Below are 26,605 nucleotides of genomic sequence, written 5' to 3'. Positions count from 1 at the left end.
AGTTTTTTTCGATATGTTGATTATAAGGACCCTGAATGGCAATTCCAAACCCTGATTCAAAGAAATTCGTCGACAAATTCTTATCATCTAAGCTATAGGCAATTGGAAATTATGCTTCTAGTTCCTAACCACACCAATGAATTGAGGGATAACGACATTATGACCCCAGTCTCAAGGACCGGTGGTTACCGAAACTTCCTCAATCCTCTGCTTTCATACTCCATGTTCACTGAGCCAAATCATGTTCAATCTACCAATTGCAGGGAAAATCTTCCTGACTCTATGCCCAGGTCTGTTCCTAATTTCTTTGTGTCAAGTCGAATACAAATCTTGTCTGGACTTCTTAATATCTATGGCCAATAGTTCCATTGGAGAGAGAACTCACCTGCCATGCTTTAGCTTCACACTCATCATATGTGAATCCTGCTCCCACCTTCCAATGCACCCAAATTGTGGAGTAATCATGGCTATTCAGATCGAAATTCAAAATTTTCAATAGCCTGACCTCAGTCACTTTCCGACAATTCTAGCTAGATACCTCAACTCCCAGCCTTCTACAAAGCAGTTTCAACTCAGGTTACTGATGATTCAAAGATACTAGTTTGGTCTTTGAAACAAGTTTCAACCGATTATGCTACCATAATCACCTGTGGTATGGCCTTTTCGCTATTTCATATAACGGTTCTTGTGCCGACGAGAGTCACAACCATACTCTCTTTATCAACGTCATCTCGTCATTATTGGATTATGACTATTGCGTCTACCGTCGACCTGTTCGTGGGAGACTGTTTGACAACCCTTGACCTCACATGTCTCAAAGTGCTTACTAGCCTTTGCCTCATAGCTTTCTTGAAACCTTTGTAAACCTTTTTTCTGTTACTTTTGTATGGCATTGGAGAATATCTCACTTTGTTTTGTTGTATTGTTTGGGATTTTAAAATCTCTATCTATGTACCTGGTTTGATGGTAAATGAAAATCTAGTTTTTGTTCAAAAAAAAAAACAACCATTATATTTCGTTTTTGGTTCTCGTTAATTTTACTTTTTTTGGGTGCTAAAGTCCTTATTGTTACAACTTTAGATGCTAATCATAATAAATCACCTAAACAAAATCAAGTTGACCATGCTATATATATACAATCTAAGTTAGTGGGGGTTCATTCACATTTGAAAAAAGAATTTTCTTAATTTATAATGACATTACTAGATTATCTAAGTACTAGATTATCTAAGTAAAAATGATAAATATTAAAAGTATAGAGTTTAAAAGAAATTATCATATTAAAAGTATAGAGTTTAAAAGAAATTATTAGTACTATCTTTCTATCTTTCATGGTAATGATGAAATCGAAAAAGATTGTACGATACTTTTAGAACCAGTTACTAAAAACGCAATTATCAAAGTTAAGACTCTCTACAATTTTAGATGAAATTTGAGAAGACATTAACGAAAAAAATTGGAGATGAACTTTAACAAGAATGTAAATTAAATAATAATCAAACAAAAATAGAGTCATATTTTATTAAATTTTTTATATATATTAGATTATTTAATTATTAATTTATGATATTGATGAGATTATATTTTTATATATATTTTTTTAATTATTATTTTATTGAAATGTATCATTTTTATATTGGTTCAATTTAAAATCGAAAGAATTTATTAATTTATAATAAATGTTAATTTAAAGAAAATTAATTTATAGAAGTTGCATTGTAATTGTAATCCAACTCATGTAAACAAACATGCAAGAGTTAACAAATACTAAGTGTACCGACATATGAGTATTCTGCATCACAGCCGAAGAAGAGATCCCATAACATGTGTGTATATGATCCTTTTTTTGTCTATTTGTTTGATTAACATCTATCGCCCTACACATTAATTGGTTTCCTGAAATTATAACCATTTTTTTTTTCTATTTTTTTTTCTTGATCGACCTCATATTTACGACCGACGTTCAGAATCTAACTTATATATGAAGTGATGAGTAGCTTTTGAAAAGGATTACAATTTAAGATGACTAACATTGGCCGACGTCACATTTGATGAATACTTTGAAATTGTATATATACGTTCACGGTTCACCCGATTAAGATGCATACCAAACTTAATTACAAATTTGTCTACACACACAAAAAAAAAAGGGCCGTTGCTCTAAACTTGTATACAAAATATGTAAAACTTGACAAATGATATTATAGTTTTCATGAATACCGAACATCCTATAAATCTCGTATACATTGGTTGAAACTTGAAAAGCATTTTAACATGTTAAGCTGATGTGTTTACAGACTCTAATATTAGTGTAATTAATGGATACGAAACTCCAACAGAAAAAAGTAAACATTTTTAGTTAAGCTAAATATGTTAGGTCGAGCCGTCGGGGTATTCAAATTTCGGATCGGATTCCGTTCGAATATTTTTGAGTTTGAATAATTTAGACAGTAACCGAAAAATCATTATCTATTCATATAAATATCGAGACTTCTTGGAAAAAAAAAGTCGGTTTAATTTTTGTTGCAAAAAATTATCTAGTTTTAACAAATATAGCTAATTTTTGTAAATATATAAACTAATTATATTTTTGTTATTTAGTGTGATATATGTAATTAGATTAGTGATTATATACATGTTACACAATGAATAGTGATCCAACGACAAATGCGACGAAGACTTCAGTTGGCAGGAACTTAATAGACGGCTGAGATGCGATGATGGGAAAAGGATTCCGTTACCGACACGTGGCATGTTCCCTACACATGTCCTTGTACTATGGCCACAGCAGAAGCCTCACGCTGTCGGCTGAGATTTAAATTATCGAGAAAAAATGTTTGATTTGTATTTTTCTTCTCCACTACGAAGATAAATCTTTCGAACATGCCATAAAATGAAGGAAAATTGAAAGAAGTAAAACGAGTTCGAAAATGAAGCTAAAGACAATCAAATTAGAGCGAAGATATAATACAAAGCTATAATAGTGAAATTAGTTATAAAAATTAGTTCAAAAACTGTTTAAGGATAAAATGCTATTATATGAATTGGCAAGTTTTAATATAAGATCTAACCTACAACTACAAACTTTAATAAAACTTATCTATATGGATAGTATCGTGGCGCTAAATGAAGACGAGAAGACGTGATAGCGATGCGCACCAGAACCGCCTCTCAATTCTTTAATTCGTAACATATATATTACAAAATTTGTTTTTTTTGGTAGAATATTACAAAATTTGTTTATCAGAGTTTTTAGCACTTTTTTTTTTTTTGAATTATAGCACTTCTTTTTTTTCTCCATAAAAGAAAAACTCCATTTTAATATTAATTTTACGAAAATTTTAAACTGAAGTTGATGTTTTAACTTTTTTCTTTTAGACCTTAAAATATCACTTCATATATTTATTGTTTGGTTTGGCAAAAAAAATATATTTAATATTTGAAGTTCCGAGGCGTTAGAGTTACATATTTTCGTATATTTTTTTTAAAAAATGTTGTAAATCTTGATTTTATATCTTTAACTTCTTTTTGTTTTTACTAATTTGTTTTTCCATTTTAACATGTGTGTAGGGAAATTAATAGTTCATCCAACTGAAAAAGTTTCTAGTGTTTTAAATATATAAACTGATGAAATCACTATTTAGTATAACTTTTTTTGCCAAATTTTTTAATTATTTGGCAAAAAAGAAAAAAATAATTATAACTATCTTCCATAACTTTTTTTGTTGATTTTTTTTCCTAAAATTCCAAACAAGAAAGTTTTACAGATATCTCTTCGAAGATAAAAGTATTTAACCACTTTTATTTATCCAGTCAAACAGAAAAACTGTATATTTCCTTACTAATAAAATAAACCAAAAATGGATAGTACATTTCTGTTTATACTATGGATACTTACTTTAAGATTCATTTAAACATTCATTTAAGCAAATAAAAATACTAAAAGATGGTATTTCGCTACAAAAACATACCCGAATAAATGTTTAAAAAGTCAGAGATGAATGTTCAAAAAGAAATACTTTTTTTTTTACATCAATTATTGAAAAAGAATCGGTCAATGTGTTTATTAGTTCGAATCACATTCGAGTCTTCTGATATTTGTTCATTCAATTGATTGCAACCAAACTGATGGGCCTAATCCATAAAAAATGACGTTATGACACAACTAAAACCTGCTCTATTATCATGTGACTGTGAAAAGTCTTCGCATATTCATTAGAAAAACGTTTTGCCAAAGTTTGAAAACATATTTTTAGATCAAAAGAAATATTGAGAACATATGCATCTTTGGAGATTGAAATCAGCGTCTATATGTGTGGCCAAGATGTGTCTTAGCGATAAAATTATACAGGTTCGATTGGTAAAGATCATTTTTTTTTTTGATTTTAAATAAAGATCATTTTTTTTGGTCAAACTAGGATTTCATTCAAATTAAAAGAGTTTTTCCTCCTTAAAAAGAAGGTACAAATGGCTATCAAAAGCCCAAACAAACCAAACCACTTGAGCAAATGGTAAAACAACAACAATAACAAAATCAGAAGCTAAACATAAATGAAAGGATAGATGGGAGCTAACAAGCTCAAACCATAGATAAAAGGATAGATAAGAACTAACAAACTCAAACCATGGATAATGGGATAGATGAGAGCTAACAAGCTCAACCAAAGTAGATTGGTTCTTGAATGGAGGAAACAAAGCCTCTAAAGACACCAACGACGAACAGTCTGCAAAAGTTGAGTGGGGACAGTCTTGAGCAACAAACCTCGCTTCTACTTCAAGTAGAACAGTCTTCAGAACAATGCTCCCTGTGACAATACCACTAAAACCAAGTGAAGTATTTGAGAGGATAATAAGCTCCTTAAAGGAGAGATGAGGGATGTAAAAGTCCCGGTGAACCAGATAATCTGGAACGGTGAAGGAGAGCAAAGATCTCTTTCCAATCTGCAACAAAGCGGCTACTAACACAGCCAATTTGAAGTATAATCTGCATACTGCAGTAAAGATTCGCACTAAGGCGATAAATGTGCCACAAGAAAGCACAAATGTGGATCCACGGGTATCCAAATTCATCAAAGGAGTAAAAACGAGATCCAAATTCCACAAAGCCAGAGCCACACTCTCAACGATCATCCAAGAACTTTCCAACGTAGAAGAACCAGAGACCGAAGAACAGGAGCATACCTGGGGGAACAGGAGAGGAGGCATGTTGATTGAGATGGAAATGGAGTGCGAGCAATCAACTCTGCTGCCAACGAGGCTGAGAAGCTGGTGTGACTTGACGATATGAGCTACATGGCTTTGAGCCGGAGAGGGATCTGGTGGAGAAGGAGGAAACGACAATGAGGCCAGCGCCGATGGAAACTTCAGGCCGATAGAAGCAAGCAGATCCGTCGGAAACAAAGGGTTATGGCGCAGCAAAATCATCGAAGAAAGTCGAGCCATTAAAACCGAGAAGCAGAAAAAACGCTATTAGAAGCGGAAAAAACCGGAGAGAATGCTGGAAAAACACGCCGGAAATAACTCCGGTAACTACGAAAAGGACCCTAACAGAACGAGAGTACCGCCGATTAGGAGAGGGAAACACCGGAGAAGCTTTGCCGGTGGAGAAACGCCATTTGAAAACTCCTCTTACGGCTCCTCGAAAAACGTGTCTAGGAGAGAACTACCAAATAAAATCTTTATGTTCTGCAGCAAAGGTATCAAACTATCGGTAAAGATCATTTTTACAATGTTTTACTTGAGTTAAAAATCAACATATATTGAAATGTTATAATCTTACTTAAGTTGGCAAAAAATAGTTTTCAATCGAATTCACTAGAGTATGACCTTGATTATAAACTAGCGTGTTTGTATAATTCTGATGCTCGAGTTTGAATAATAGAGTTACCATGCGCGAGATTTCAGTTTTAAGGCAAACGCTTAGATATGTTTGATTTTTCTAAATTATCAAATTCTTCATAACCAAAAAACCAGCATTCACAAGCAGTCATTTTGATTAGTAGCTTTTGAATTAATATTGAAACTTTTTTTTGTTACTCTTAACATTTAGCATTAAGGGTCGTTCAGCTCCCGGTCATATTGACATATGCACTCTGGAGACTGTTTATATTTTGAAAGATCATCCAAGTTCATCGAAATTAATAATAAACAAAAATGTTATAGATTGTTTGATAAGAAAAAAATGATAGTCACAATAAGCTTGTAAGTGGTGAAGCTGAAACGAACAATTAAATAATTTATGATTGGTGAATGGTGATGAACGGTTTGGCGATGATATTTGACTTGAGGATGGTCGTGGAGATTTATGGTGGGAAGTTTTGTGTACTTGATATTGCTTTATGTACTCTCCCGTGATGTGTTGTACAATTCTACATGTTCTTTGTTCTCTAATATTGTAACGTTTTCTACTGTCTTTTTAAAAAATTAGTTAAGTTTACGTTTTTCTTTTTGTTTGGTATGTAGGATTTCACTAATTTTTTTGTCGGTTTGACCTTTTTTTTTAAATTTCTTTCCTATGTAGATCAGCGATGTGCTTGATGAACTGATTTTAGATGGTTTAATTTGAAAATATTTCTGAAAAAGCTTAGTTCTTTTTTAAAAAGAAGATGATGAGATGTTAATGGTTTTGAAGGCTTAAGTTTTTTTTTTTTTCCTAAAAACACTTACTGCCTTTTCTGGTTTTTACATGTTTTATCAAAACGTTTGTAAAACATTATAGTGTTGAATATATATGTGAAACAAAATCCATAATGCTATATTTTATTGAGATAAGTTATAAGTTTATATTCACTCCGTTTTTATAGATTAACTAGAATTTGTACCCGCACACGCGCATAATTTTAATTTAAAATATTTCTTATCAAGAGAAATTGTTGAGCTCAAATATAATTATTCCAACTTTTGAGTATAAATATATAACTTACTTTACTCTGTGATATACAACATATATTTTTTAAGATAATATTTCTTTACTATATCTATTTGCGATTTTACGTGGGATTTTAGTTAAATTTTTTATCAATAAGAATCATTGAATATGAATATAATTTGAAGATTAAAAGATAAATCTATATAAATGTCATATTTATTTTACTAATCTATATATAACATATATTGTCTAGTGTCGCAATAATATTATCGACAATCTTCTGACATTTTATCTTTAAAATAGTTCATTCCATATTCATATCCCATGAAAACATAATTTTAAAAGTTCTAACGTCAATGTCGATCATTGACCTAATTGTAGAGACCATTTAAATATATCGATATCCTAAATTAAATACGAATATACAAAGTTTCATGAACAGTTTTACTGCTATGTCGCTACAATGAGGTTGTCCAAATGGATCATCTGCCATAATAGAATTTCAAACTAAGTCAAGAATGATTAAATGATGAAACATTTAAACCCCACAATGAATATCTATTCACTAATCCAAGCTACATATTTTTCTAAAATCTCATATGTTATTTACAAATGTTAATTTTGTGATGCAACCCCCTTGTCTTCTAAAAGAAACATAATGTACTTTAAATATGTTGTTTTTGCCAATGTTTTGAGTTAAAAGCATTTGACAATATATGTTATATTTGTTATATATGTTTTATATCATGTTATACAATTGTAGCTCCAGTTGATGATATACTTTATGAGATATGCTACACAAATCACATGCCACTTTTTGTAATGACTTGCATATCATTTTTTTTATATTTCATGACCATTGATTTTGTTTTTTTAGATAGATTATTTTTTCGAAATTCTTTTTCATAGTTTTCCCAAAAAAAAGTGTGCCCCTTACAATGTATTTTTTTTAGATCAAAATTTTTAAGCTAAGTTAAGTTAAGTTAAGTAATTAATATTTTCTTTCTTATAAGTAAAATTTTATAATAAATCTTTATGGTATATGTTTCTTAGAAACTAATGTTTCACTTCAATTGTATTTTCATGTTTAGATTATTATAAATACAATTACATAACTTGTTTTTTTACTCCACCATGCATTAACCCGGAGGACTTGCTGGATGAAGAGTTTGTTACGGAGCGGGTTTCACTGGTGTTTCCGCAAGGTGAGGATGGGGAACCAGTCATAACCGTCGATGATGAAGTGTTGAAGGCCATGAATGGGTTGTGGAAGAGGTGTATCATTGTGAGGGTGTTAGGGCGTAACGTGTCTGTCGCGGTCCTAAACAGGAAACTGAGAGAGTTGTGGAAGCCGGTGGGTGCGATGACCGTCCTGGATCTGCCTCGACAGTGCTTCATGATTCATTTTGCTATGGAGGAGGAGTATATGGCAGCGCTTACTGGAGGAGCACGAAAAGCTTTCGGTAGTTGCCTTCTTATGCAAGATTGGTCCCCTGATTTTGACCCATTACGTGACGAGATTGTGACGACACCAGTTTGGGTACGTCTCACACATTTACCGGTGAACTTTTATCATAGGAGAATCTTGTGGGCAATTGTTGAGGGGTTGGGAAAACCTCTTAAGGTGGATTTAACAACCCTGAGTTTTGAGCGAGCTCGATTTGCTAGGGTGTGTATGGAGTTTAATCTAAAGAAACCACTTAAAGGTACAGTGGTGGTGAATGGAGAACGATATTTTGTCTCCTATGAGGGACTTACGAAAATCTGTTCTGGCTGTGGAATTTACGGACATTTGGTTCACGGGTGTCCGAAGTTAGCCCATGAGAGCAGTATGGTGGTCAATCACCCGAGTACAGAAGCAGTCTTGAGCCCTCGAAACTCATCGGATGGAGGTGTTGCGAGTAAGTCAGTGGATGGTTTCACGTTGGTGAAATCAGGAGGAAGAAAATCGTATGCTCCGACGAATAGAGTGGTGTTTGCGGCAGGGAGTTCCGGAGGAGGATCGGGATCGGGAGTGAGACATCGTGATCCGGTTCGGGGAGCAAAATCCGGGAATATTCCCCTAGCCAACAGTTTTGGAAGGTTAGAAGTAGATTTGGCATCCCATGATTCAAGGAAAGAAGTAGTTAAAAGTGAAGAGAATAAGGAAAATGAGGATACCTTGAATCAATTAGGGGCATAGAGGAGTAATGGGCAAGGCAAAGTAGTGATGCTTGCTAAAAAATTCGAGAAGAATAAAGGGGTTTTTCGGGAGGGCTCACGGGATAAGACTGTTGGGCCTTCGAAAGCCCATGAGTTAAATGGTGTAAGGCCTAAGCAGATTAGAGGGAATCGGCCTGCAAGGGGGTTAATATTTGGTCCAGCTAAGGCAGATCGGGGTTTGTTCTTGAATGGGAAAAGGCTTAGAGTGGAGCCTGAGAATCTTGGTCGATCGGGAGGGTTTTTTGTTGCGGGAGGTGAGAAAGCCAGCGGGGGATCCTTTGTGTCTGAAGAAGGGATTGATGGCGACGGAGAGAAAATGGAAGCCGCTAGGACTGTTGAAGTTGGTGATTTGGTGGAGGTACCGGATGGACGTGTGGAGTCGGTGGCTTCGGAGACGGGGTGTCAATAATATTTCTCCCTGTTTGTTCCTTTTGTTTGGCGATTAACGATGATGAATGTTCTTTTATGGAATTGTTGGGGGGGGGGGGGGNGTTCTTGAATGGGAAAAGGCTTAGAGTGGAGCCTGAGAATCTTGGTCGATCGGGAGGGTTTTTTGTTGCGGGAGGTGAGAAAGCCAGCGGGGGATCCTTTGTGTCTGAAGAAGGGATTGATGGCGACGGAGAGAAAATGGAAGCCGCTAGGACTGTTGAAGTTGGTGATTTGGTGGAGGTACCGGATGGACGTGTGGAGTCGGTGGCTTCGGAGACGGGGTGTCAATAATATTTCTCCCTGTTTGTTCCTTTTGTTTGGCGATTAACGATGATGAATGTTCTTTTATGGAATTGGTTGGGGGGGGGGGGGCGAATAAACCCAGTTTTTGGAGATCGATCTGTTACATTTTGAAGAAGTGGAATACTGATATTCTCGCAATTTTCGAAACTCACGCGGGAGAGGATCGAGCAGCTCGAATCTGTAGAGGTTTGGGGTTCGAGAACTCTTTTAGGGTGGATGCGACTGACCAGAGTGGTGGGCTATGGTTGCTCTGGCGTTTGGGTATTGGAGCAGTGGAGGTAGTGCAATCTTCGGATCAATTTATTTTTGCGAGAATTGTAAATGGAGAGGAGGTGTTGAATTTGATTGTAGTGTATGCATCACCAACGGTTAGCCGCAGAAGTGGGCTGTGGGGTGTATTGCGGGAAGTGATAACTGGTGTAGTGGGACCTCTTGTCATTGGTGGGGATTTTAACACGATTGTGAGGCTAGAAGAGAGGTCTGGTGGCAATGGTCGGTTATCTTCGGATTCGTTAGCCTTTGGGAATTGGATTAATGAGCCCTCCTTGATAGATATGGGGTTTAAGGGTAATGCTTTCACTTAGGGACGAGGGAGAGTTGAGAGCAATTTTGTGACGAAAAGGCTGGACAGAGTTTTGTGTTGTGCGCAGGCAAGGCTGCGATGGCAGGATGCTAGTGTTACGCATCTCCCACTTTTGTCATCTGATCATGCCCCGGTTTATGTCCAACTCTCTCATGAGATGCGTAGAGATCCGAGTAGAAGACCATTTCGGTTTGAAGCTGCTTGGATGAAGCATGAAGGCTTCAAAGAGTTGTTAAGGGTGTCATGGAGGAGGGATTTAAGTACTCCAGAGGCGCTTCAACAGTTACAAATATTTTTGCATAGATGAAATAAGGAAGTGTTTGGGGAAGTAATGCAGCGGAAGGAGAGAGTTTGTAAGGAGATCAAGGTTGTACAAAGTCTATTGGACTCGGCTCCGTCAGATGCGCTGCTGGTGAGGGAGGACGTTTTGATCAAAGAACTGGACTTGGTGTTGGAACAAGAAGAAATGATCTGGTTCTAAAAATCACGAGAGAAGTGGTTCACTTGCGGTGACAGGAACACACGGTTTTTCCACACTTCAACGATTATCCGGAGAAGAAGAAACTGTATTGAGTTGTTACAAGATGATGATGGAAGATGGGTGGCGGATGCTTAGGAGTTGGAGATGCTGGCTCTGTCATATTACAAACGGTTATACTCCTTACAAGATGTGGATGCGGTTGTAGCGGGTTTACCAAGAGAAGGGTTTGTACCACTATCAGTTCCTGATCATGAAGGATTAAATAAACCTTTTTCAGTAATGGAGATTGAGAGAGCTGTTCGTGGGATGGGAAGATTTAAGGCGCCTGGTCCAGATGGTTACCAACCGGTCTTTTATCAGCAAGGTTGGGATATTGTTGGGGAGTCGGTGGTCAGTTTTGTTTTGGATTTCTTTCAAACAGGGGATTTTCCTCAGGATACAAATGATGCTTTGGTGGTTTTGATACCTAAAGTTGCAAAGCCGGAGAAGATTACACAATTCAGGCCCATCAGTCTGTGTAACGTGTTGTTCAAGACCATTACCAAGACTATGGTAGGACGACTGAAGCAGGTGATAACGAAGTTGATTGGTCCTGCACAAGCAAGTTTTATACCTGGTAGGCTCAGTACCGACAATATTATAGTGGTTCAGGAAGCTGTGCATTCAATGAAACGGAAGAAGGGTCGCAATGGCTGGATGTTGCTTAGACTTGATCTTGAAAAGGCATATGATAGGATAAGGTGGGATTTTTTTGGAGGACATGCTTAATGCCGCAGGTTTTTCTGACATGTGGATTAAATGGATCATGAGATGTGTCACAGGACCTTCGATGCACTGGCTATGGAATGGTGAAAAGACAGAGCCTTTAAAACCGCTGAGGGGGCTTAGACAGGGAGATCCATTATCCCCATATCTGTTTGTTCTCTGTATGGAGCGATTGTGTCAACAGATTGATAGGGTTGTTGTCAGAAAAGATTAGAAACCTATTAAACTCTCACGGAGTGGCCCGAAGTTGTCTCACATTTGTTTTGCTGACGATCTAATTTTGTTTGCGGAAGCGTCAGTGGATCAAATTCGAGTGATTCAGAGTGTATTGGAGAAGTTTTGTGTTCTTCGGGTCAGAAAGTAAGCTTAGAAAAGTCAAAGATCTACTTTACTGATAATGTATCGAGGGAGTTAGAGACACTGATCAGTAGTGAGAGTGGCATTGGATGCACTAAGCAACTGGGAAAATATTTGGGGATGCCAGTTCTGCACAAACGGTTGAATAAATAAACTTATGGAGAGAGTTTCCTCCCGGTTGGCGGGGTGGAAGAGTCATGTCCTCAGTTTCGCGGGACGGCTAACGCTTACAAAAGCGGTGTTGTCCTCCATCCCTGTTCACTCAATGAGCACGATCATGCTTCCTCAGTCGGTTTTTGCTTGTTTGGATAAGCTGTCTTGTTCCTTTTTATGGAGAAAAGGTGTGTTTGCCTAAAAGGGAAGGGGGCCTTGGAATCCGCACGGCGAAAGACATGAACAGAGCTCTCATAGCCAAAGTGGGATGGCGTCTTTTACATGATAAGGAAGGGTTATGGGCACGTGTTCTTCGTTGCAAATACAAGGTGACTGATGCTCAAAACTGGAGTTGGCTTTTAGTGAAGAGTAGTTGGTCCTCCACATGAAGGAGTGTGGGCATGGGATTACGGGATGTGATTATTCAGGGAATTAGTTGGGTTATTGGAAATGGTCACTCGATTAAATTCTGGACTGATAAATGGCTAGCAGACAGACCGCTGGTGGAGGGCGTGGTTGGAATGTTACCTATCAACTATGAGGTTTTGCGGGTAAGCGATTTATGGCAGAGTGGGTCAGGTTGGAAGTATGAGATGATATCTCCTTATACCACAGACTTGGTGAGAATGGAGCTAGCAGCTTTTTTGGTGGATAATGTTACGGGGGCCATAGATCGTGTGTCCTGGAGTGGTACAATGGATGGTAAATTCTCAGTTAAATGTGCTTATTCTATGCTGACTAGGGATGCTTCTCCTAAGCCGAATATGGAAGTTTTCTACAAACGAGTATAGGGGATTCGGGTGCTTGAGAGGGTGCGTACATTCTTATGGTTGGTCACTAATCAGGTTCCGATGACAAATGTAGAAAGACAGAGGAGACATTTGTGTGACTCGTCTGTTTTCCAGGTCTGTAAGGGAGGGTTTGAGACGATCATACATATATTTAGGGATTGTCCGGCTATATCCGGAGTATGGGAGAGACTAGTTCCGCGTCGAAGAAGACGTTTGTTCTTTACGGGATCATTGCTGGAATGGGTTTATGCAAACTTGTCGAATGAGGTGGTAGTGGATGGAGTTCCACGGTGCACGTTGTTTGCTTTAATAGTGTGGTGGAGTTGGAAATGGAGATGTGGTAATATCTTTGGAGAGGTGGGAAAGTGTAGGGACCGAGTCAGATTCTTAAAAGATTTGGCGAGGGATGTATCTGTGGCAAATGATCGGAGTAAGGCTCTAAATCCTACACAAGCTAGAGTCGAAGCATCATTGGTTGGAAGCGTCCGAGGGAGGGTTGGATGCGTCTCAATACAGACGGAGCCTCGAAAGGCAATCCTGGTTTAGCTACTGCGGGTGGAGTGTTAAGGGATGCAACAGGTCGTTGGTGCGGGGGCTTGGTGCTGAATATTGGAAGATGTTCGGCGCCATTGACTGAGCTATGGGGTGTCTACTACGGGCTGTACATGGCATGGGAGCAACGAGTACCGTGTCTGGAACTAGAGGTTAACTCAGAATTGGTGGTTGGTTTTTCAAACACAGGGATAAGTGATTCACACCCCCTGTCTTTCCTGGTACAATTGTGCTATGGCTTTCTCAAAAAGGACTGGTCAGTCCGAGTGTTACATGCTTATCGTGAGGCGAATCAATTAGCGGATGGTTTGGCGGGTCTTGCTCTTTCTTTGTCACCAGGTTTTCACTTCCTGGCTGCAGTCCCGCCTGATTTAGTTGGAATTCTCAGAGAAGATGAGCTTGGAACTACGCTTCCGAGACGAGTTCTTATGTAGTAGTTTTCTTTTAGTTCTTTGTTTTATTTTACGGGAGGTTAATCTCCCTTTGTCTCATAAAAAAAAAGTTAACATTAATTTTTCTTAATCTGTGTGATAAACTCAGAAAATTAATTAATAAAAAGGAAACATAAATTACCTAACAATTAGTAATGTGTGGAAAATTAAAAGAGAAAGAGAGGACAAAATGTCTATAATGGATAAATTCATTTAACACTTGAACATTTACTTAAGTTTAGGTAAAAAATCATGAATGTGGTGCAAAACTATTTAATACATCAAATTTTGTTGACTAACTGTTTAATACACTAAATATCATTGACCAACCTAAAATACATATAGGGTTATATGGAAAAGTTCATGACTTTTTTTTTACTTAAATTTAAAAATTTATGGATTAAATGATATTTTTCTCAATAATCTAATAGTATTACTTTTAGATTTTAAATCTCGTTGAAACTAATGTACTTACAATTTAACACTATAGTTTTTTTTGGGCAAGACTGTTCTTTTTCTTTTAATATTGAATATGTTCTCAGAGACTCTTAGCCGAACCTAACTGATCGAGCATCTGTGCCGTAACGTACTGGGCTTCGACTCTGATTCAATTTTATAAGGTTCAGAAAATTTAGAAAACGACATCTGAAATAAATAATAAAAACCAAAAACATTTTGTATTTTTTTTCTTTTAAAAAATTAAAATAAAAACCAGAAAAAGGACAAAAATATAAAAAGAAGGCAGAGATCCGTGATCCCCAAATGAATCGTTCATCCACGCGCCAATGTATACGTTTGAACACGCGCTATCTCTCTCACTTTACCGACCGACCCTTCGCTTCTTCTCTTTGTCTCCAACTATAAATTCTCGAATTTCCCCTCTTCCCGATTCTGCACCCATAGTCTCACGTTAATTACAACATTGCCACTCATTAAAACCATACCATCTAAACCAAAAGCGGTAACCCGTACCGGTTGCTACAATTTGTAAAGCTTATGGTCATGGAGGAGAGGCTCACTGGGGCTGACTCGGTCGGGAAGAAACGAGTCAGAGAAGACGAGTTAGGCCTTGACGTCTCGCCGGATGTGAAGCGGTTGAGAGACGATTTGTTTGACGACTCGGAGAACGACCCAACGGTTCAAGATCTTGACTCAGTCATGAAGAGTTTCGAAGATGAGTTGTCGAACATCACGACGACGGTGCAGCAAGGCTCTGCCGAGACTCAGCCGGATCTTGGTTATCTTTCTGAAGCTTCTGACGACGAGCTGGGTTTGCCCCCACCTCCTCCGCAACCGCCGGCGCTTTATACGGAGGAGACGGTGACGGAGTTGGTACGGGTTTCGTCAGATTCATCAGAGGTCGCCGAGTTATCTGGGTTTGAAATTGAGGATCATGTTACCATGGATTTCGGAACTTGCGATCTTGGTGATGGGCTTTTCGAATATTCCGATGTTTGTTTAGATTCCGGCGATTTGTTTTCATGGCAGCCGGAGTTTTTACCGGCGGAGTAATTTCGGAGTCGTTTTTTTAACCGTAGCGAAATGGTGGCTCGCTTCTTTTTTTTCTTTTCTCTATTTCATGTATTTAGGATCTGATATGTTTTGTTAAGTTTGTAGGATTAGAAATATCAAATGTTTAGTAGGGTAAAATGGCTTAGATATGTTTATTTGCTCCCTTTTTCAAGGATTTGTTCATCTTTAGTGGACATCTTCATGCTTTGTTTAGCTGTTGTTAATTTAAAAAAAAAAACTTTGAAAGTATCATTCAGAGATCAGAATCTGAGATGAATCATATGTTCATATCACACAATCTGGGATTTATTATTGGTAAATTAAATGTCTAATCGGTAGTTTAATATGCAGGCTATGCAGCTGAAGTTGGTAAGACGTTTCAAACAGTAATCACAATGTTTGGTCCCTAGTAATCACAATGTTTCTTCAACTCGAGTTATTAATTTGGGATTTGAGAATTGAGATATTTGCTCTAATACAAGCTATGAGGCCTTACATGAGGAAAAGTCAACATTTGGACTATATTGACAAAAAGGCCCATTACAGAGATGCCAGGTAATGGGCCACATCTGGCGCTATTCTCTTTTCCTATAGAGCCTGTGGTCTGACTGTGGTCTGACTCTGACTGGTGAACAGTTAAACAAGAAATTATTTGTGTAATGTAAAACCCAAAATGATAATTCCGGACACCCAAAATACAACACACACTTGAAAGAAAAGATCCAAAAGAAGTAGAACAATACTAAGAACAATGGAGATTTAAAAATTTTACTTGAGAAAAAATGGCTTAGGAAATTTGGAAACTGATTTAGTCATTTCGTGTTCGGTGGGGAGTCTTATAAGGTCAAACTATCTGGATTTTCAATGATCTTTGCAAAGGTTTGTAAGAAAGCAGCCAAGTCAGCTCCATAGACAATGCGATGATCTGCAGTCACATTCACCTGCCAAACCAAACAAAGCCAAACTTAATCTTACTTTAAAGAAGCTCCCCTAATAAAGCTATAGCTCATGAGAATCCAATCAATCAAGCAGGTTCACCAAACCGATCAAGCAGGTTCACCAAACCAATCAAGCAGGTTCCTAATCAAGATCAAATCAGTTTTTGTTCCATGTGAAGTCAAAGTCAAACTTACCACCATTCTGTTTTTCACACTGAAGAATCCATCCTTGTCAGCAACTACAGTTGGCTTCGACGCTCCAACAGCCATAATTGCACCCTAGAGATTTTTGAGAACAACAAGATAAGTAGATATAGCTTGTAATCACTGATCATAAAGAGGCAAATTTAGTTTTATTTTATATACCTGTCCTGGCGGAAGAATAGCATCAAATCTATCCACTCCAAACATACCGAGATTCGATAAAGTGAAAGTTCCTGCATTCCATACATATATATATATATATATCCTTAATCACAAATCCTTAAAACACACTTCACATGTGTATCATCTAAAAAGTAAAGAAGAGTACCAGAGTTGTATTCATGGGGTTGCAGTTGCTTGCTTCTAGCTTTCCCTACCAGCTCTTTCCATTTTTGGGATAACAAGTACAAATCCAACTATTAAAGAAAAAAAAAAACAACATGACTCGCACATTCAGTGAAACAAAGCAGCCTAAGACTGTTCAATCACAACCTAGCTAGTAGCTACTTCCTTCCGAGAACTACATTACATTTGGTTACCTTATCTGCATCTTGTAGAACAGGCGTAATCAAGCCGCCATTAATAGCAACGGCCACAGCAACGTTAATGTTACTATTGTAACTAAAACTCTTCCCATCTTTGCAGCTTGCATTGACCACAGGATGCTGAGCCAGAGCCATCCCTGCAGCTTTAGCCAATAAAGCAGTCATCGTTACACCCTTTGGTTTCACCTGTAAACAAAAAGCAGTATTTAAGCATTTGCTTCATACAATACAACATACAGAACAATGTGTTTCCATGTTTCATTCAACTCAATCCCACCTTCTCGTATAGTGCATCGAGAGCATCAGTGTTCACAGGATAACCAACACGGAAGGTAGGAACAGAGAGACTCTCAATCATATTCTTCGATACTGCAGATTGCATTGCTGTGAAAGGTACAATGCTTGAATCAGGCAATAGAGGAGGCAAATTGGTGGTAGTAGCTTTTTCATTCACCGCTGCAGCAGGAGGAGGAGGTGGTGGTGGTGCCACGGAGGATTTAGACGGAGCAATTCCAGCCGCCGTCTCTACATCAGTAGCTGTAACCCTACCGAATGGTCCAGTTCCAGCAATGGATCCAATATCAACCTTATGCTGTTTAGCAAGCTTCTTAGCATAAGGAGTCGCTACAGTCTTCCTCGGACCATCCGCGACAGCTGTCACCGGAGCAGGTTGAGCGATCGCCGGAGCAGGAGATGAAGTAACGGGAGGAGGAGATGGAACAACAGCCTCCGCCGCAGAAGGAGAAGAAGATTTCGAAGCTGCTTTAGTCTTAGCTTCTTCGATCTCAGCTTCAGTCTCAGCTAACAATCCAATCGCAGCACCAACCGGAGCTGTCTCACCTTCTCCGACGACGATTGCGGCGAGGTAACCGTCGTAGAACGTTTCAACATCCATATCGGCTTTATCAGATTCAACAACCACAACACTCTCTCCCTTGGCGAGTTTCTCGCCTTCGGTTTTGATCCACGACACGATTTTGCCTTCCGTCATGGTTGATGATAACGCCGGCATGAAAATTTCGCGAATCTTTGATCGGACGGTCATTACACGGCGGTGAGAGGACGGAGGAATCGAGGAGCGGAAGACGACGCTGCGGATGGATGGGGATACTGAGGAAGCGAATGAAATGTTGGATTTGGAATTGGTTAGTGAAGCTGTTGATAAGAACGAAGATGAAGAAACCGCCATTGTTGAATCACAGAGAGAGATCTGAGAGAGAGAGAGATTTAGAGAGAGTGAAGTGGACGGAGAAGACGAGGTCGAAGTTCGTTAAGCGTCTTCACCTACATTTGTATCAACCATGTTGGAATTTCAATAACCGGTTAATTTATTAAACCGGGTCAATTTAATTTAATTTCGGTTTATATTAAACCATCTAGAAACAAAGCAATGTTATTAGATGCTTCTCAATGGACATTAGGTAACATAACAAAACCAGTTTTGTTATATATCTTCTCTGCTCTACCTAAGTTAGAGAATCAGATTCCAAAATCTCAATTTATAAGTTATCTTTGTGTGTTTTCTTAACACACAAACATATCATACAACATTGTTCTTTTGTCTCATGTCGGAAAAGGTTTGTTTATTTTTTTTTTTCTTATTAACAATTTTTTTTTTGGATTTTGTTATTATAAGTTGTTTTTGGTTTTGTTTTGGGGGTGAAATGCAGAGGCAATGTTGTGTTGTGATGAGGGTTAACTTGGATTGCAATGCTTGTTGTAGAAAAGCTAGGAGGATTATCATCAATATGAAAGGTTGGTATATTTTGGCTATATAAAATAATATGTGGAATGAAATGAGCCAAGAAATATTGTATATTAGAAGAAGTTAAGTTCAAGCTGAATAGCTGAAAAAACAAATAATTGAAAAAAATTTGAATGTTAATACATGTTTTGGATACTTTTGTTTTGTATATATGAAGAAGTTGATACACACATGATCAGCAAAAAGGAACGTCAAGTAATCATTTGCGGACGGTTTAGGCCATCGGATGTTGCAGTTAAACTGCAAAAGAAGATGAAACGAAGGGTTGAGATTCTCGAAATTGAAGATCTCTCCGGTGGACATGGAGGAGGAGAAGAAGGACAACACGAGCAAGAGCCACCATATGAACAGCCGTATGATTATTATCAACAACCTGATCACTTGACCACACCGTTGTTGTGTTAGTACTTATCTCTAATTCGTTTGCTTTTTAATTCTCCAATGCATACATATATTTACAAAAAAAAATGTATAAAACTATAAAGAATTACAATTTGTGTATATTATTATTACCAACACTTCACCACACCATTATTGTGTTAGTTATCTATAATTTGTTGTTATTTTTCTCTTTTCTTAGATTTTTCTGTATTTATCAGAAATTCAGAATATAGAAAGAAAATTAATTTAGTAAAAATCGTATTTATTCATGATTTTTATGTCTTCCTTATTTCTACCATACCAAAAAGGCAAAAAATATATATATATATATATATATATATTTACATGTCTATATAATTTGTGTGTAAGAGTTTAAAAGATTTAATATATTTAGGGTTGGACATTCAGATTACCTGTTTGGGTTCGGGTATTATCTATTCGGGTTCGATTAAACGAGTTTAGAAATATAGAACCTATTAGGTATTTTTAGATATGTGGGTTCAGTTCGGTTTGGGTACTATCGGGTTCGGGTCGGTTTGGGTTACAAATTTTAGAACCTGATTAGTACCAAACTACCGGGTACCCGAAAAAATACAATTAAAATTAATTAAATATAAATAATTTTAGTTAAACTTTGATTTATGTGACAAAATATTTTAGATATTTTGATTATTTTTGATATTTAGGTATAAAACTAAATGAAATATTCAAAATTATAATCATAATTTTGGGATAATTGCATTATATTAATGATAAATATTATAAATATGTTTATATGTTCGGGTTTAATGGGTACCCAAATGGGTACTGGATATTACCCGACCCTAACCCGAACCCATGAGTATTTGAAAATAGAACCCAATAGGGTTTTATAGGCAAACCCGTATCCAACCCGAACCTGGTTTTTCGGGTCGGGTTCCGGGTTGGGTATTCGGGTACGGTTTTTATGCCGAGCCCTAAATATATCGCATATTTTATCACTAGTAATTTGGACTCCAATGTCGAAATTGTTTTTATTTTCTACCTTTTTTTTAACTACGTAAATATATATAGAAAATTTAATCAGTATTAGTTTTTAACCCGCGGTACACCGCATGCATATAATTTTTATTCTTATTTATATTTTATATTGTATTTATTTGTTAAATATTGGATATTTTGCAAATAAAAGAATATCTAAATTTTTCAGCCGTTTATGCGGCTAAATGTTTATATTAATTTTTTAATCCGCAATATACTTCATGATCATTTTTTTGTTATATTTAGTTTGTTTAGTGTTTGAGATCTTATTTTGATTTTTTAATTATTATAACAAAAAATAAGGGATCTAAATACATAATAAGTCATTTAAACACTATGTTAAGTCACATTTTTCCTAATAATTTAATTGTTTTACACAATCTTGTTAAATCAACTTAATTTTATATGTCAAATATTCTAATATTAATAGTGTTAACAAATAATAAAATGAGGATTTAATCCGTGTTAGCACAAATTTAATAATATTTTATTAATTCCAACATGTCTTCTTTATAAGCCATCTACTATATAACCATATTATATAGTATTTTTAGCTTTTTTAAATTTTACGTATTCGTAATATTTTAAATTTTTATTAAGTTTATATATATTAATTATAATATTTAAATAAAAGTGAATCGAACTTTTTACGTTAATAATCAAAGCTAATATGTTTTAGAAAACAAAATAGAAATCAAATTGTTGTTTTCTTTGTTTGCAAATGATTCAGAGATAGTAGTTAAATATATCATAGTTTCTGTTTCTATATTGATTTTGATGTAATTTTTTTAATTGGAATAAAATGTAAAATATTTAAGAAAAATCTGAAGTAATGCTGTTTTTAAAAATCTTTAATAAGTTAACTTTTAAATAAGTTTTTAAATAAATATAAATAAAAGATAAAACTAAAAATGTGCTTAAAAAAATGTATATAATTGGGTGAAGTGGTGAACCTCTATTTTTATTTGTATTTTTATATTTTATTTTTATGCACGCGTGTCGTATATTTACATAAATAAACTTTGGTTTTTTTATAATTATAAAGACGGAAGTAGTAAATTCCGTCGTGATTCGTATCCAATTTGTTTGAGCCCTTAACCCTAATTTCGATTTCGACGATCCTCTCTCTGATGGCGAATGACAAGCAGATCGAATCTCACCACCGCAAGCACCGCCGTTCATCTTCTTCCTCCGACGAAACCGATAAATCATCGAAGCGGCACAAGCACCGTCACCACAAGCATCATCACCGCAGGCATCATCGCCATCACCGTGATAAGAAGCGCGGCGATGAAATTCCAGCCGCCGGCGATGAGACAGAGGCGATGGATGTTACGGAGGCGGATCCGAGTGGAGTTAGTAACGGCCGTGAGGAGGATGTGGAGGAAGGGGAGATTCTAGAAGAAGGAGGGCGCGGCGATGTTTTGATGAAGACGGCAGATTCCGACGGCGAGTCAGGCGAAATAAAATCCGATCAATTTCAAGATAATGATTTGGTCTGTTCTTATCCCTCTTTTTTAAAGTCTTTCTTCTAAATTATGTTTGGATGGTGAATTTAGAGAAGGGATGGTGAAATCAAATCATATATGAAGCTGAATTAATGATAAAGCTTTGGTCTTTGAGAGTTTCTTTAGATAACCTGAGTGTTGCACTAGGCGTTCAATGGAGACTGATGGCTTTCCCTTGATTTGTAAGAACTGGTTTTATGTAGATGCTCTTTTCCCCCTTTTTTTTTTTGTATTGTTCTTTTTTTTTTTGTATGTTCTCAGTTGCGTTTTCTATCTCATATACTTCTTTTCTGATAAGTGTTCTGAAAATCTTGTTGCGACGTTTGCAGCCTCCCCTGGCGAAAAAAGGGCGTCAAGGAGAAGATGTGAGTTCTAATGGTGTTTTAACTCGTGAATCTGAAAGGGAGGATAAGAGGTTGTGTAAAGAAGCTGGAGATCCTTCAGAGAGAGTTAGTAAAAGAAGGTATGCGAATGGCAGGAGCTCATTTTCTCCAGAAAGCTCTGAAGAGAAGCATAGGAGCAGAAACAGGTCTCTGTCAAACAGTAGGCAGTCTAACGAAGTCCGTGCTCGGAGTAGATCTAGGTCACATGATAGGGAGAGGGAAATTTCAAGATCAAGGATTGTTGCGGAGGATGAGTTTTCGGACAGAGGAAGACATCATGATTCTAGTAGGGATTATCATCATGACAGAGTTGAATCAGGTAGGACTGAGGAAAGATATCATCGACGTGGGCGATATGAGGAAAATGACAGACAATATAGTCGAGACGTGTTGGATAGAGAAAGAAGTAAGGAGAAAGATATGGACAGGGACGGAAGCATAAGAGATAGGGATTCAGAAGGAAGTAAGCGAAGAGAGAGAGATAGTGATCGAAGGAGGGAAAGAGAGCAAGAGAAGAGGAGGGATATAGAGGTTGACCATGAAAGGCGAAAAGAGAAGGAACGAGAGCGCAGCATTGATAGGAGAAGGGAGAGGGAAGGAGATTATTTACGAGATAGAGACAATGAAAGAGGTAGGAGTAGAGATAGAACCAGGTATAACAGCAGAGAGCGTAAGAGGGAAAGGGATAGTGAAAAAGGAAGAGAAATCCAGACTGATAGGGAGAAGTATAGAAGTAGTGATGTGGACTACAGTGAGATGAGGCACGGACAGTCTAGACAATCAAGATATGATGCAACAGATGACTTAGAAATGAGAAGGCCAAATTCCTTGAAGGCCCATAATTCTAAGGATGATAAGTCAGAAGAGACGTGGGGAAATGATGAAAGGTAAATGTTCAATAACCTCTTCCTTGTGAATATTTTGTTGTAGATCATAAATCTTTTGGGTATCTTGTTTGGCTCTTAACTATTTTGCAATCAGGTCCCGAAATGAGGATGGCCAAGATAATGACGAAGGAGTTGTTTGGAAAACTCCAGAGGAGGAAGAAGAAGAACTAAATAGAATCAAGGAGGAGAGCAGGAAGCGAATGCAAGCCATACTGGAGAAACATAAGAAGAAGCCTGAGCAGCAAAATGAACTTTTCTCTCAGGATAAGCCGAAAGGTATTCTTCAATCTTTATCGCAATGTATCCATATTCTTCAAATATGGGCTTTCTTGTTTTGTTTGGAGCTGTTACAAGATATCTTGAGGTTTTCAGTTGGTCGTAAGAAGTGGTTTATTTTGTTTTTAATGTGAAAGTCAGTTGCATTTTGTGTACCAAAGTAACCACTTAGGTTAAGAATGAAGCTGAACCTTTCAGCTTGTGGAATATGTGAATGGCTCTTTAACAGAATAACTGCTGGTTTGATCCCAAGAAAATGTCTTTCTTCATACAACATTCTCCATAATAACTTGTTTTGAGATTTGAGCTTCCAGGCATTCCTAGTGATTCTTCTGTGTTTTTGTGCCAGATGTCGTTCAGGAAGCTGCCCAAGAGTCGGCTTCTTCTGCAGTTGTCATAGCAGCTAATGTTGGTCAAGCGAAACCTAACATTGATGCTGATGATGACAAGGCATCATTAATGGCTCCAGCAGGGCTTGGTGAAGGTAGCCCAAAGGTGCGTTAGCAAAGGAAACCTTGATTGTTTTTTTTTGGTATTGATGTTCGTGTTGGTTGTGAGTATTTCTTGGTTTTATATTTATGCTATAAATAATCATATATGCACCTGATGATGTTTCTCGATCTTATATTCTTACATAATTTTATTTCCAGAGTGAAAGATCAGCTGACATGTTCCATGATGATATCTTTGGAGAGTCTCCAGCTGGTATTCGGAAAGTGGTATGTATTACTAAACTGTACTTGATATCTTCTGACCGTGTCATATTTGCAGTTTATTAAACTTCTGATATTGTCATCTTAGGTTTCTTTTATCGCAATGAAATTACTAATTTGATCGTATGGAAACTCTTTTTTTTCGTAGTAATTTGAGGAAAATCTCTGTTTGCTATGTGAGGGTTCTTAACTTTTTTTTTTCTCCACATATTAAACCTACTTCTTTTAGGGAGGGAAAGGTGACGGTGTTCCCATGGTGAGGAGCGGGCTTCATGATAATTGGGATGATGCAGAGGGTTATTACAGTAAGTGTGTTTCTCTCTACTTTTCACTTGTGAAGGTGAAAGCACCTCTGCTTTTTTTTCTTTTTTTGAAACAAAGCTAGTGTCTCTTCTATTTAGGCTATCAGTTTGGCGAGTTATTGGATGGTAGATATGAAGTCATTGCTACTCATGGAAAAGGTGTCTTCTCTACTGTGGTTCGTGCAAAAGATTTGAAAGCTGGACCTGCTGAACCTGAAGAAGTGGCAATAAAAATTATTCGTAACAACGAGACGATGTAGGTGGTGGTGCATTCTCTAAGTCCCAACTAAATCTTCGAATTCTTATGCGATGTGTAATATAATCTCTATGCTTTTGTGGCTGATTACTATACCGCATTTTGTTTAGGCATAAAGCTGGCAAGATTGAGGTTCAGATTTTGAAGAAGCTGGCTGGCGCTGACCGAGATGACAGGCGCCACTGCGTTCGTTTTCTTTCAACCTTCAAGTATCGCAATCACCTTTGCTTGGTGTTTGAGTCTCTCCATTTGAATCTTCGTGAGGTCTTGAAGAAGTTTGGCCGCAACATTGGTCTTCAACTATCTGCTGTTAGGTCGTATTCGAAGCAGCTATTCATTGCCCTTAAACATCTGAAGAATTGTGGGGTTCTTCACTGCGATATAAAACCTGACAACATGCTGGTCAGTTTTACTTTTCATTGGTTTTCTCCTACTTGATTCACCTAGATTTTTAACACTTGGTCTTTGATTTGTCCAGGTCAATGAGGGAAAAAACGTGTTGAAGCTTTGTGACTTTGGTAATGCAATGTTTGCTGGTAAAAACGAAGTTACACCGTATCTTGTTAGTCGATTTTACAGATCCCCTGAAATCAGTAAGTTTTATTTGCTGTGAGAATAATCATATTTTTGGACTGTGATGAGGATTTCCGTTGATTACTGGTAAAGAATATGTGATTGAAACTTCTATATTCTCCATTGCAGTTCTGGGGCTCGCCTATGACCATCCGTTGGATATATGGTCTGTTGGCTGCTGTCTGTATGAGCTTTATAGCGGGAAAGTTCTTTTCCCTGGCGCCACAAACAATGATATGTTACGCCTTCATATGGAACTGAAAGGTCCCTTCCCTAAAAAAATGCTTCGCAAGGTAAGCATTGAAATAGATGGGTTGTTGTGTAAATCAAAACGTCCTCTCAAATGAAAACTTTCCATACAGAAAAAGGGAGCTCCATATGTATGGTGGTGATCTAGTTGTATGTTTAAGAGAATCTTTTTTTAATCCACGCTGTAATGATTGTGTTATTCGGTTTAACAGGGAGCATTTATTGATCAGCACTTTGATCATGACTTGAACTTTTATGCTACAGAGGAAGACACCGTCAGTGGAAAGGTAAAAAACTAGTCCTTATATATCTCGGGCATTTGGCTGTTTGAAAACCAGTTGAGGGTGAGTAATTAGTTACTTTTCTATTTCAGCTGATGAAGAGAATGATCGTAAATGTGAAGCCGAAAGATTTTGGTTCAATCATTAAAGGTTACCCTGGTGAGGATCCCAAGATGTTGGCTCATTTCAGGGATCTCTTGGACAAAATCTTCATCCTTGATCCCGAAAGGAGACTGACTGTGTCACAGGCATTAGCTCACCCATTCATCACTGGCAAGTGAAACTACGTTGCCATTTTCTCTGTTATATCAGGAAATGCTGTTGTCCTAGATATCTATCTGTACATTATACATCTTAATTTTTAATTTTAAGGTTTCTAATCTTTGAATTGTCTCTACCTACCTTCTGCTGCCTGAGAAAGCTTTGGTTACAATGTCGACATGGGTGGAGTTCTCATTACCGACGATTCTCAGGGGACTTTACTGGTTCTCTATTGTAAGAAAACTCGCTAATGGCGCTTTCTTTCTTTATACTGCTGTGTAATCATTCGCGACTTTACTCACTGTAGAAGTCTATGTTTTGAAACTTTTCATCTCAATAAGGAGAGGGCCATTCTGAATTATTTTTATAATTTTATGGAAGCTATGTGAGAAATGTCATTTGTGGATAGTAAGATGCTTTATTATCTCTTCTGGTCTCTCAAGGGCCTGATGTTGTTTTTCTCCAGGACATCTACCAATGCTTAGAGACAGTCCTAACATCTTTCAATGCTTAAAAGGCACACAGGAGAAGGTACAATGGTTGCTTACTGGGAGTTTTGTGATAGCAAAACAATAATTTGAGTGAACCTTTGTCATCTGTATTGGCCTATTGTGTTAAATTGGATGAATTTGTGTT

The 26,605-nt window shown here is 37.2% G+C and overlaps 4 protein-coding genes across 8 annotated transcripts in view; 3 read left to right on the top strand and 1 right to left on the bottom strand.

The window, feature by feature from the left end:
- LOC104779787 lies at nt 14,815-15,679 on the top strand. The gene has a single exon (XM_010504171.1). The coding sequence runs from the start codon at nt 14,912-14,914 to the stop codon at nt 15,425-15,427; it is 516 nt and encodes a 171-aa protein (XP_010502473.1). The 5' UTR covers nt 14,815-14,911; the 3' UTR covers nt 15,428-15,679.
- Nucleotides 16,057-18,390, bottom strand: LOC104779786 (dihydrolipoyllysine-residue acetyltransferase component 4 of pyruvate dehydrogenase complex, chloroplastic). The gene is made up of 6 exons (XM_010504170.2): nt 17,392-18,390; nt 17,109-17,300; nt 16,898-16,985; nt 16,732-16,802; nt 16,561-16,644; nt 16,057-16,368 (listed from the first exon to the last, which is right to left on the bottom strand). Exons 1-6 carry the CDS (start codon nt 18,301-18,303, stop codon nt 16,264-16,266), a joined length of 1,452 nt encoding a protein of 483 aa, XP_010502472.1. The 5' UTR covers nt 18,304-18,390; the 3' UTR covers nt 16,057-16,263.
- Nucleotides 18,626-19,444, top strand: LOC104779784. Of its 2 annotated transcripts, none has more exons than XM_010504169.1 (3): nt 18,626-18,691; nt 18,785-18,869; nt 19,040-19,444. In XM_010504169.1, exons 1-3 carry the CDS (start codon nt 18,680-18,682, stop codon nt 19,282-19,284), a joined length of 342 nt encoding a protein of 113 aa, XP_010502471.1. In that variant the 5' UTR covers nt 18,626-18,679; the 3' UTR covers nt 19,285-19,444. The 2 variants fall into 2 exon arrangements, with proteins under 2 accessions (XP_010502471.1, XP_010502470.1); XM_010504168.1 differs by having other exon boundaries at nt 19,037-19,444.
- Nucleotides 21,330-26,605, top strand: part of LOC104779782 (serine/threonine-protein kinase prp4-like) — a 6,628-nt gene continuing 1,352 nt past the window's right edge. Inside the window, exons 1-14 of one of the 4 annotated variants that reach the window (XM_010504167.1) lie at nt 21,330-21,776; nt 22,118-23,058; nt 23,153-23,334; nt 23,684-23,829; nt 23,985-24,053; nt 24,277-24,352; nt 24,449-24,605; nt 24,716-25,007; nt 25,084-25,198; nt 25,308-25,471; nt 25,640-25,714; nt 25,801-25,981; nt 26,081-26,203; nt 26,436-26,500. In XM_010504167.1, the coding sequence (XP_010502469.1) occupies nt 21,411-21,776; nt 22,118-23,058; nt 23,153-23,334; nt 23,684-23,829; nt 23,985-24,053; nt 24,277-24,352; nt 24,449-24,605; nt 24,716-25,007; nt 25,084-25,198; nt 25,308-25,471; nt 25,640-25,714; nt 25,801-25,981; nt 26,081-26,088 (2,772 nt within the window). In that variant the 5' untranslated portion in view covers nt 21,330-21,410 and the 3' untranslated portion in view covers nt 26,089-26,203; nt 26,436-26,500. Of the gene's footprint in view, nt 21,971-22,117; nt 23,059-23,152; nt 23,335-23,683; nt 23,830-23,984; nt 24,054-24,276; nt 24,353-24,448; nt 24,606-24,715; nt 25,008-25,083; nt 25,199-25,307; nt 25,472-25,639; nt 25,715-25,800; nt 26,368-26,435; nt 26,501-26,605 lie in introns of those variants that run through there. The other 3 variants (XM_019244517.1, XM_019244518.1, XM_010504166.2) reach the window with 3 other exon arrangements.

Source organism: Camelina sativa, chromosome 4 (genome assembly GCF_000633955.1).
Source record: "Camelina sativa cultivar DH55 chromosome 4, Cs, whole genome shotgun sequence".
NCBI lineage: Eukaryota > Viridiplantae > Streptophyta > Magnoliopsida > Brassicales > Brassicaceae > Camelina > Camelina sativa.
The sequence above is the reverse complement of the archived record's forward strand: the minus strand, read 5'-3'. Positions and strand labels throughout refer to the sequence as shown.